General features: G+C 38.9%; 1 protein-coding gene across 1 annotated transcript in view; it reads left to right on the plus strand.

The window, feature by feature from the left end:
- The window catches only part of CNRIP1 (cannabinoid receptor interacting protein 1), a 25,876-nt gene that overhangs the window by 335 nt on the left and 13,599 nt on the right, over window positions 1–11,942 (plus strand). Inside the window, exons 2-3 of the mRNA XM_010845329.1 lie at window positions 18–340; window positions 2,413–2,563. Of these exons, the coding sequence (XP_010843631.1) occupies window positions 162–340; window positions 2,413–2,563 (330 nt within the window). The 5' untranslated portion in view covers window positions 18–161. The remainder of the gene's footprint in view (window positions 1–17; window positions 341–2,412; window positions 2,564–11,942) is intronic.

Consider the following 11,942-nt stretch of genomic DNA (forward strand, 5'->3'; position numbering starts at 1 on the left):
GCGGCCGGCCGCGACAGCTCGGGCTCCTAGCGGCAGCCTCCGCTCCGCCACCTCCCTCTCCCTCCCCGCGCTTCCTCTCCGCCCACCGCGCTCCAGCCTCCCGGTCGCCGCCGGCTCAGTCCTCCGCCCCCCTGGAGCCGCCGCGCCCGCCCGCCCCAGCCATGGGAGACCTGCCGGGCCTCGTGCGCCTCTCCATCGCCCTGCGCATCCAGCCGAACGACGGCCCGGTTTTCTACAAGGTGGACGGGCAGCGCTTCGGCCAGAACCGCACCATCAAGCTGCTCACGGGTTCCTCCTACAAGGTGGAGGTGAAGATTAAGCCCACCACGCTGCAGGTCGAGTGAGTGCGGGCGCGCGCCGCGGCTAACCGGCCCGTCTCGGGATACGCTGGGTGGAACGAGGTCCCCGGGACAGCCAGAGCCTCTCCCGGGCACCTCTTGCCTCTCACCTCGCCCGGAGGGCCCAGGAGGTTTTGTTGGGGGGAGGTATGAGGTCAGCTGTCTGCTCCCTAGGTCATCTCCTTCGCTATTCTCGCTTCCCTCCACGCCTTAAGGGTGAGGTGTTTAAAACTGCAACTGGAAGCCAGGGGATTGGGGGTTTTTTCTTGTAAATTTCTCATCCCTTCTGTCCAGCCATTGATGCGGACCCTCAGGCGGCCGGGGTGGGGCGGAGGGGAGAAGCTCGCCCTGGGCTTCACCTACCGCAATTCCGGTTCATCTCCGCCGAGTTCTGCGAGACTGAAGGAGGGAAAGAGGCTGAGTTATGAGGTATAAAATTGGGGGTGGCTGATTACTGGGGCTTCTTAAGGATGCTTGCCACTCATCCATCAGCCATTATGAGCCTGGAACCCCGGGGCTGGAAGAGCAAGCCTGAGGGCAGCCTTCCCCACTTAGGCCTAGTTTTCTTTGCCTGGTGTGTTTCTTTTTCTCCTGAATTGTCTGTTTCAGCCTGATGATGGGATTAGCAGCATCCTTACAACAAAAGGATGGTGGTGTGTGTGTGTGTGTGTGGCAGAAACTATCTCGTCTCTGCTATCATAGGTTGATGTATCCAGTAAACTTCGGGCTAGAAAGTCAGTGTAGAAGAGTGCAGGAACGGGGAAGTATCCTTTACCATAAGAGGTGGAGTCCTTTACCTCTCAGCTTCTGCCTAAGCATGGTGGAAAGAGGAAAGAAACCACCCCGTATTGTATCTACTACCATTTGCTGAGCTCAAAAGGTGGGGTGGAGAGAAAGGGCTGATAGGTTAAGTCTGCCCCAGTACACCTTAATTCAACAAAGTTGTATCGGCCAATAGACTTTAATTCAACAAAGTTGTATCCACCTTCTAGGTGCCAGGCTCCAGTTGAAAGACCTAGAATCAAACCTGGGTTGATTCTGATGCTCTTGGTCTATTTACTTGTCAGCATCCCCAGCAGCTCCAAGCATCCATTATCCTCACATTTCCCAGTGTTCTATGCATCTAGATATGATCTAGACTTTTCCTTTCCCTTTTTTCCTGGCAAACTCTTCTACCGAGTTACCTGGTCTAGTTCCCTTAGGATAGTTCTCTATTTTTCAAGTTAATCTAAAAACAAATTTGTGTTAATGATAAAACTTTTTTTTTCCTGTTATACTTTAATTTTTTCAAAGCGCTTCAATGCCCTAACTAGTGGTTCTCAAACCTGAGTGTACATGAGAATCACCTAGAGGGCTCTTTAAAACACAGATGACTAAAAAAAAAAAAAACACAGATGACTGAACCTCACCTTAAGTAGATGTAGTAAACTCTAGCACTAGAGTGGAGCTTAAGAATTTGCTTTCTGATAGGTTGGCAGGTGATACTGACATTGCTGGTCCAGGGATGAGACTTCAAGAACCATTACCCTAACATGAGGAATGATGCAGTGAGAATTTTTGGTATATGCCTGGCTTGAGGAAGTGTACCCCCCAAATCATGGACCCCTAATGTTTTATTGTTGCAACAGAAAAAAAAATTATTAGAGAACTTGTTCAGTGGTTCTGAATTCTACCTGTGCATTAGAATCACCTCTGCAATGTTAAAATAAATTTACAAATGCCCAAACCACACCCCAAGCCAAGTGTTTGAAATAGGCTGGGTATAGCTAGATTTTTAAAAGTTCCACGGATGAGAAACTAAAGAGGAAGACCATTGACAGAATCTGACTTAGCCTTGTACAAGTATTCTGGATGAGAATACTCATGTCAATCCAGAGAGATTAAGCATTGATCTAGGTTCACATGACTGGTTAGTTGGGAAAGACAAGCTCCCTAAAGTTTCAGAACTTTCTATCACACCACAGTGTCTCTGTTAGCCAACCCTGTATGGTTTCTGCCCAGGGTTATGGTCCAGACCAGGACAGGGTGCCTAAGCTAATATCTACCATATATGATCAACTCAAGTCCGTTGCAGGAACATTTCCATTGGTGGTGTGGTTGTCCCACTGGAACTGAAGTCTAAAGAGCCCGATGGGGACAGAATCGTATATACAGGAACATATGACACAGAAGGTGTGGCCCCAACCAAGAGTGGAGAACGGCAGCCCATCCAGATCACCATGCCGGTAAGGTCTACTTGGGAGTGTTGGGGTATGATGCCAAAGCAAATGGAAACCATGTAAAGGAAAATAATCACTATTTTCCCTTAAGAAAGGATATAAAATCAAATATTATGAAATGTTATATCAGTTCATAGTTTCATATATTTGTTCATAATGTCCCAGTTGTTGTTCTAGTCTCTAAGTCATGTCCAATTTTTTGTGACCCCATGGACTCTAGCCTGCCATGTTCCTCTGTCTATGGGATTTCCCAGACAAGAATACTTCCCAACCCAAGGATCGAACCCACATCTCCTGCATTGGCAGGCAGATTCTTTACCACTGAGCCACCTGGGAAGCCCAGTGTCTCAGTACAGTTAATTAAATAATCCATGCTTCTCCAGTGATCAGTTTTATAGTAATTTCTTTGTGGCAAAAAATGAATTCTCTCGCTACATTTTTGTTATCTGTTCCATTGATCTGCCTATACTTAATGCCACTGCTGCACTGTTTTTACAGTACATGTTTGTGTATTTTATAATTGGCCACCTTACTGAACTTGCTTACTAAAATTCTTCATTCAGTTATCTTGGATTTTTCAGGTAGATAGTCACAATCTATTAATTCATATCATAGTGTCATTTTCTGGGTTTTTTTTCCTGCCCTTATTGCATTGGCTAATGTTTCTAGAATAATGTTTTCTACTAATAGTGGTAATCCTTATCTCCAGCATTTCACTATTAGATATACTGTTGGTTTCAAATATTTGTCTTGTTAAAGCATCCTTTTTCTGGTTCATTAAGAGATAATTGGGAGATGTGTTGAATTTCATTTCATTCCTTTACCCATCTATGGAAATAATATAGAATACTAAACTTCTCATTTCTTCAAAGAAACCCTACTTAATGTCACTTATCATTTTTAATATGTTGTTACATTGAAAATGCTAATATTTAAGGGTTTTAATTTTTAATTTTATTATTTTTTTTGTTTGGCTGATTTATCAGCAAATATGTAAAGACTTCCTCTATATATCAGGCATTGGGGGAAGAGTGGTGAACAGAATAGATTTCCCTGGCTTCATAGGGCTTCTAATCTAGAGGAGGAAAACATACTTTATACAAGATTATCAATAATAAAGTAAATAATTATTATTGTACAAAATGTACTAAAAAAGTAGTGGTACCCTTGGGACATATACCAGGGGTCTTAGTCTAGCCCAAGATTTAAGGGATGGCTTTCTTAAGAGCTGACAGAAGAGGGAACACTTGAGGAAAAAGGAGCTACAACGATCAACAGCTGGAGGACAGCAAAATGTGTTTCAAGGAATGAGTAGCCCAGCATAGCTTGAGCAGACAGTGAGGTACAGACTGACTTAAGATTAAGATGGATTTAACACAACCTTGTCAGAGAAGGCGATGGCAACCCACTCCAGGACTCCTGTCTGGCAAATCCCATGGACGGAGGAGCCTGGTAGGCTGCAGTCCATGGGGTCGCTAGGAGTTGGATACGACTTAGCGACTTCACTTTCACTTTTCCCTTTCATGCACTGGAGAAGGAAATGGCAACCCACTCCAGTGTTCTTGCCTGGAGAATCCCAGGGATGGGGGAGCTTGGTGGGCTGCAGTCTCTGGGGTCGCACAGAGTCAGACATGACTGAAGCGACTTAGCAGCAGCAGCAGCAGCAGCAGCAACCCAAGATTGTAAATCAACTATATTCCAATAAAAAATTTTTTTAAAAAAAGATTAAACTGGAGAGGTAAATAGAGCTTAGATGTTACAGGGCCTGCTTATTGAATTTATCTTCATGCCTCTGGGAATCCATTGAAAGTTTGTTAGTCAACTTTGGTATACAATTTACATAAAAATTTTATGTAAATATATTCACCAGGCTAGATTACTGGAGTGGGTAGCCTTTGCCTTGTCCAGGGGATCTTCCCAACCCAGGGATCAAACCCAGGTCTCCCACATTGCAGGCAGATTCTTTACCAGCTGAGCCACAAGGGAAGCGTAAATATATTAATACACCAATTTAAACTGTACAGTAACATAGATTTTGACTAGTGTATAATCACCACCCCAATAAAAATATAGAACATTTCTGGTCATCCTGAAAATTTCCTCCATGCCTATCTGTAGTCAGTGCCCCCAGTCTTAGCCACTCTGAGCTTTTTGTCTCAATAACAGTTCTAATGGTTCTAGAATTTCATGTAAATAGAATCATGGCATTGTGGCTGATTTCTTTCACTTAGCATTATGTTGTAGTATAATGTTTTTGTTTAAATAGTTGGTTCCTTTTGTTATGAGTAGTATTTCATGGTAAGGATATATAAGAGTTTGTTTATCCCTTTACCAATAAATGAACAGCTGGGTTGTTTGCAGCCTTTGGAGTTATAAATAAAATTGCTATGAATATTTGAGTATGAGTCTTAAAGTGAACATGTTTTCATTTCTCTTGAGTAAACACCTAAGAGGAGATTTAACAAATCACATGGTAAGTATACGTTTAACCATATAAGAAATATCCTGATTGTTGTACCATTTCATATTTTTACCAGCAATGTATAAGAATTCTAGTTACTTTACATAGTTAATTATATCAGTCTTTTAAGTTTCGAAATGCAAAAGACCTACAAGAGCTAAAACATTTTATTTCATGATCTATATTTTAGTCTTTAAATTGGATAGCCTAAATCTTTCAGCTTTGTTTATTCAAAGTCATTTTGACTATTCTAGGCCCTTGGCATTGTTATATAGATTTTAGCATGAACTTGTCAGTTCATTCTCCAATTCTCCAAGAACTGGAATATTAATTGGGTTTGCAAATTGGGCAGTTTGGGAAGATTTGACACTTAAATATTGAGTCTTCGGATACATAAATACATCTGTTTATTTAGGTCTTAAAGCTTTAATTTCTCTATATAATGCATTACAGTGTTTCCTGTACAGATTTTATATATATGTTGTTAAATTTTTCATTAAGTATTTCATATTTAAATACTATTATATATGGTGATTTACTATTTATAGAAATAAAATTGATTTTTTTCTATATTCATCTTGAATTCTGAGGCCTTGCTAATCTCACTTGTTAATCCTAATAGTTGTTTGGGATTTTTTTTTTATAGAACACTTAAGCTTTTCCATGTTTGATATAATGTCTTCTGCAAAGAAAAAGTTTTTCTTCTTCTTTTTCAATTCATATTCCTTTTATTTCTGTCTTGATGGCAATGCCTAGGACCTCCAGTTTGATGCTAAGCAGAACTGATGAGAGTGGACATCTTTGTTCCTTAATCTCAGGAAGAAAGCATTCAGTTTTTCAACACTAAGTATGATGTTAGCTGTAGGGTTTTTTATTAAATGCCTGTTATCAGGTTAATGAAGTTCCCTTCTATCACTAATTTATTGAAATTTTACTGAGAGGTTTAAAAAATATGAATGTGTAATGTTTTCAAATATTCTTTCTTTACCTACTGGGATGATCATATAATGTCTTCTTTATTCTCTAGTAGATTTTATTGTTTATTCAATGTTGAAACAACTTTGAGTTATTGAATACTAGGATAAATACCAATTGGTCAATGGTATGTTCCCTGTATATTTGACTGGATTTGATTCATTAACATTTTATTGAGGATTTTACATCTGTGTTCCTGAGAAATATTGGTCTGTGGTTTTCTTTTTTTGTATTGTCATTGTCTAGTTTTGGTATCAGAATAATAATAAAATTATTTGAAAGTTGTTCACTCTTCTGTTTTCTGGAAGAGTTTATATTATTATTATATTATTTTTATTTAATGTTGGATAGAATTCACCAATGAAGGCATGCATTTCATTTTGTTTAAAGGCTTTTAGTTACAAATTCAACTTCCTTCTTTGATAACGGGCTATTCAGGTTTTATTTCTTGAGTTAATTTGTATAATTTGTCATTGATATCATTGATTTATTTCAACTAAATTGTCAAATTTGTTGGCACAAAGGTGTTGGTAATAATCCTCCACCATCCTTTGATGTGTTAGGATCTCTAATAATGTCCACTCATTCTTTATGTTTACAATTTGCCATTCCTCCCTTATCCCCAACCAGTCTAGCTAGAGATTTACCAATTTTATTGGCTTTTTCAAAAACCCAGTTTTGTTTTCATATGCTTCACTGACCCATTTTTCTGTTTCATTGATTTCCAGTCCTATCTGAATTATCTCTTTCTTTTGCGTGCATTAAAATATTTTAATTTAGGTTATACACACAGAGATAGAATTTGAGTCTATAATGTTCTTACCAAATTTGAGTTATTTTTAATTTTTATTTTGCCTCAAATTCTTTCCAACTTTACTCTCTCCTTTTCTTGTAGTGCTTCAATTACACATTGGACAGTTTGGTATTATCCTATAGGTCTTTAAGATCTTGTCCAATTGCTTTTATGGATCTCCAAATTATATACTTTCTATGGAGAAGGTAATGGCACCCCACTTCAGTACTCTTGCGTGGAAGATCCCATGGACAGAGGAGCCTGGTGGACTGCCGTCTATGGGGTCCCGAAGAGTCGGACGACTAAGCGCCTTCACTTTCACTTTTCACTCTCATGCACTGGAGAAGGAAATGGCAACCCACTCCAGTGTTCTTGCCTGGAGAATCCCAGGGACGGGGGAGCCTGGTGGGCTGCCGTCTATGGGGTCGTACAGAGTTGGACACGACTGAAGCGACTTAGCAGTAGCAGTATTGATATATACGCAAGTTCACTGTTTTTTTCATCTGCCCCAATTTACTCATGCTTGTTTTCTGATTTTTTTTCTATCATTATATTTTTCAGCTCTAGAATTTTTATCTGTATTTTCTATAGTTTCCATTTCTCAAGGTTCCTGATCTGTTTGCCCATTTTGACCATATACCCCTTTACCTCTTTGAGCATTTATAATTGCTGGTCTGAAATATTTATTTGGTAAATCTGGTATCTAATCCCATTTAGAGCAGGAATGACTTTTTTCCTGAATATGGGTCATGCTTTCCTCTTTTGTTACTTGTTTGATAATATTTGATTAGAAACTAAACATTATAGATGGTATATTATTGATTTTAGTTTATTTTATTCTTCTGAGGATTATTCTCTTTTTGAGTTACATTCCTGGACTGAAGCAGCAAATTCTGTCTTTCCAGTAGGATAGCAGCTGAAGTCTCTGCTTACTTTTTTTCAACTTCCAGTTGCTGCTCTAGCCTAGTCCCCTTTGTCCCAGTGGAGTTTAGCAGTCAGCTAAGGAATTGGACAGTTTATACTAAGATTTTGGTATCATCCACCCTCAGGTTCCTCTAAATTTCCAGTTTCTCTGCCAGTCCTGAGCCCTTTGCTTTGGTACTTTCAAGCCATTAAGGCTTCAACTTCTCAGGTTTGGGAATGCATTCAATTAAAAAAAAAAAAAAGGCAGCAAACTTCCAAATCTTATTCAGCATAACTTTCTCTTTCAAAAAGAGACGCTTCACTTAGATGAAATCAACCCTGCTAACACCCTGATCTGGGGACATCTGAGGAGCCTGACGTCCTATAGTCCACGGGGTCGCAGAAGAGTCAGAAACGACTTAGCGACTAAACCACCACCAATCTCTTGAACTATGAAACAATAAACTTCTGTTGTTTGGTGGGGGGAAATAGACTCTTTACTGGTTTGTCTGCTTTTTCAAGCAGGAAAAACCCCCTCCCAGCAGCCTATACGTGCGATTAGCCTGTAGAATTATGGCGTAGTCATAGTCAAGATTTTGGGTCTCACCTCTTCTGTAGCTCTCTTGCTTCCAGGATTTTCTCCCTAAATTTCCAGCTGCTCTTCCAGCCCAGGACACTCATCTCCCTTTTCCAGTAGATAAAACTGCTGTTTCCTTCTGCGAGAACTGCCTGGGATTGGGGAGCACCCTCAGGCAAAAAACCACAGGGACAGTTCTTAATTGTTAGAATTGAGATCCTTCAAGAGGAACTGATTTCTGTCTTGCTTTCAGTTGCTTTTTAAAGGCATCAAATAGCTTTTGTTTGCATTTTGTCAGTTTCTTACAAACTTACATCTTTGTAAGTTTCATCTAACAGTTCCACTCCACTATTATCATCATTTTAAAAAAACATTTCAATGTAGGACTTCCATTTCCTGGTAACGGTGATAAGATTTGCCAGTTGTTAAAAATCAGTCTAGTAGCAATGTGTAGATTAGAAAGGGAAATGGGCAAAGGACAGAAGGTCTTCACAGTTTAAGATGGGTTGTTAGAGTTAATTGCTTTATAAAATGAATTGGGCACATTTTCATAGTTTGTGCTCTGAAATTGTTTACATGGTGTATGATTTAGCTGTTATTTGAAAGTCTGACAGAATTTCCCCATGAAAGTCAGGATCCAAAGTAAAGATATTTGGAAAGAATATCCATAACTTTCAACTTAGTCCATTAAGTTTGCCTTTGGAGAGGCTTTGAAGATTTTATTGAGTCCATTTTAGTTGGTTTTCTGAGAAAACTATCCATTTCTACAGAAACACATTTTAAAAGGTATTTTTAGACTTCTAAAAAAATATTTGAAGATCACATATCCAGTAAAGGGCTGGTGGATCAAAATAGATTTCTTTTGTATCAAACAAGTATGCTTCTATTCTAGTGTATCAAGAATAGCATATGTATCAATAATTAGAGTTAAAGGAATGATTAACTGGAAGCAGAATTGCAAATGCTTATCAGAATTTTATTTTTGTTAATTTTTTTTTAATTTTATTGAAGTTTAGTATATTTACAGTGTTAATTTATTTACAGTGTTAGTATATTTACAGTGTTAATTTATTTACAGTGTTAATTTCTTCTGTATAGCTAAGTTACTCGGTCATATATGTTTATATTTTCCAGAAAATCCTGGAAGACTATATATATATATATATATATATACATATATATATAGTGTTTTTCATAGTCTTTTCCATTATGGTTTGTCATAAAATATTGAACATAGTTCCCTGTGCTATACAGTATGACCTTGTTGGTTTTCTATCTTATATATAATAGTTTGCCTCTGCTAATCTCAAACTTCCTTTCCTTCCCTCCCCTACCCTCTCTCCCCCTTGGCAACCACAAGTGTGTTGTCTATCTCTGTGACTCTGTTTTTCTTTCATAGATATGTTGATTTGTATAGTATTTTAGATTCCACATGTAAGTGCTATCATATGGTATTTGTCTTTTTCTTTCTGACTTACTTTGCTTAGTATGATAATCTCTAGGTCTATCCAAGTTGCTGCAAATGGCATTATTTCATTCTTTTTGATAGCTGAGTAATATTCATTGTATGTGTGCACCACATCTTATTTATCCATTCATCTGTCAAAGGACATTTAGGTTGTTTCCATGTCTTGGCTAAATGGTGCTGCTTGAACATAGTGATGCATGTATCTTTTAAAACTTTTATTTTTGTCTGGGCATATGCCCAGGAGTGGGATTGCTGAATCATATGGCAACTCTCTTTTCAGTTTTTTTGGGGAAACTCCATACTGTTTTCCATAGTGTCTGCACCAATTTACATTCCCACCAATGGTGTAGAGATCTCCGCCCCCTGTCCAGCATTTGTTATTTGTAGACCTTTTAATGATAGCCATTCTGACTGGTGTGAGCTGGTACCTCATTGCAGTTTTGATTTGCATTTCTCTAATAGTGATGTTGAGCATCTTTTCATGTGCCTATTGGCCATCTATCAGAATTTTAATGAGAGCTCAAAAGGCCATAGAGCTGACTTTAAGTTGTTCATTCTTTCACTGAACTGGTACTGAGCCCTGGATTAGGTACAGAGGCAGTCACAGTAGATGAGACTGTATCCCGTTCCAGGTGGTCACCGGACAGGAGAGGAGACCTCCCCTCCCCACCTTCTCCCTGGAGCCAGTATGGGCAGAGCTATAACTTCCTGGGGTTTTAAAAGGGTGTGGAGTCACACTTCTTTTGCTGCAAGTGTAAAAACAACACTAGGGAGAACAATTAACAAACAATTTAGAACTTGGTTAAAAACTTAATTGGATTTGTAAACTAAGAACATCTACATTATTTTGAATGAGACTGAAACACAGTATTTTTTTTAATGTGAGTATAATTTAAACACATCCATAAAAAGAAAGATTTTATTATTCACAGTAAGTCTGGATTGCCTGTCCAGGTACCTGCTAAAAGGCTGGAGAGCTTTTAAGTTACTCAGTGCCTTTGGGGTGTGTTTTGGGGAAAAGAATCTCTACGCTCTAACTCAAGAATCCTGAGTTCCATCTGTAAAGCCTAGATTCTTCCATATAATTTCCACTCTAGAAGAAGCAGGTGATTGATAGTTGAATGTTCCAGCAGTGATCACATAGCGTTAGGTTTGAGCATTGGCCATGCATTTGTGTTTTATTTGTAGTAGGCTGATTCTCAGGAAAACAATGGAAATTAGAGGTTTTCTGTAAGCAGCTCTGGTATTGAATTCAAATGTTCATTCTAGTGGTGAAGCTTTCAGCTAGTTTCATCATTATCCTGTGACATTTTTAAGTTACCATTATTATGACTCAAATTTTATAAAGTGTAGACATACCATATTCTCAAAGGCAACACCAAAACCATGAACTATCCAGGTAAATACAGTCAGTTAAGCAGCAAGTTCCTGGATTATTAAAATTACATACTTTATCAAGGGAAACATCAGTGGTATGGGTGCCTGAGGAAACCTCTAGAATGTGAGAATTAAAACTGGAAGTTATGAAGGTATTAGGAGGCCATCTTCTTCTATAATTAACTGTGTGTTAGTCCCTCAGTTGTGTCCGACTCTTTGAAACCCCATGGACTGTAGCCTGCCAGGTTCCTCTGTCCATGGGATTCTCCAGGCAAGAATACTGGAGTGGGTTGCCATTCCCTTCTCCAGGAGATATTCTTGACCCAGGTCTTCTGCATTACAGATGATTCTCTGTCATCTGAGCCATGCGGGAAGCCCCATGATTAACTGTGATTCCAGGCAGTGGGATCCCAGGCTTAACTCAGTGGGCCTGTTTCTTTAATACAAATAGGTGGATTCTACTCTTTGATCACTAAGACCACTGTCAGCCCTAACAGGGTATAAAAATTATAAACTTACCCATAGGGTATGATACTAGTTATTTGCTGAAGAAGTCAGATTCTCAAATACTGTCATTTAGGATGACACCAACTAGGACTGAAATCCAACAAATCCATATAGGATTCCTTCCTGGTTGGGTACAGGCATGCCGGGAAGTGTGGCAATGCATCCCAGTGTCTCAGGGGATTTGCATGTTTCTTTAAAAAACTGTGAAATATCAAGACAAGATTCAGAAATGTGAGCAAACTTTTTTTTTTTTTTTGACTGAACTGAACATTTATATTCATGTAACATATCCCAGAATTTCAGCTTTTTCAATTATACTTAAAA

Source organism: Bison bison, unplaced genomic scaffold, assembly GCF_000754665.1.
Source record: "Bison bison bison isolate TAMUID 2011002044 unplaced genomic scaffold, Bison_UMD1.0 scf7180017864215, whole genome shotgun sequence".
NCBI classification, from domain to species: Eukaryota; Metazoa; Chordata; class Mammalia; order Artiodactyla; family Bovidae; genus Bison; species Bison bison.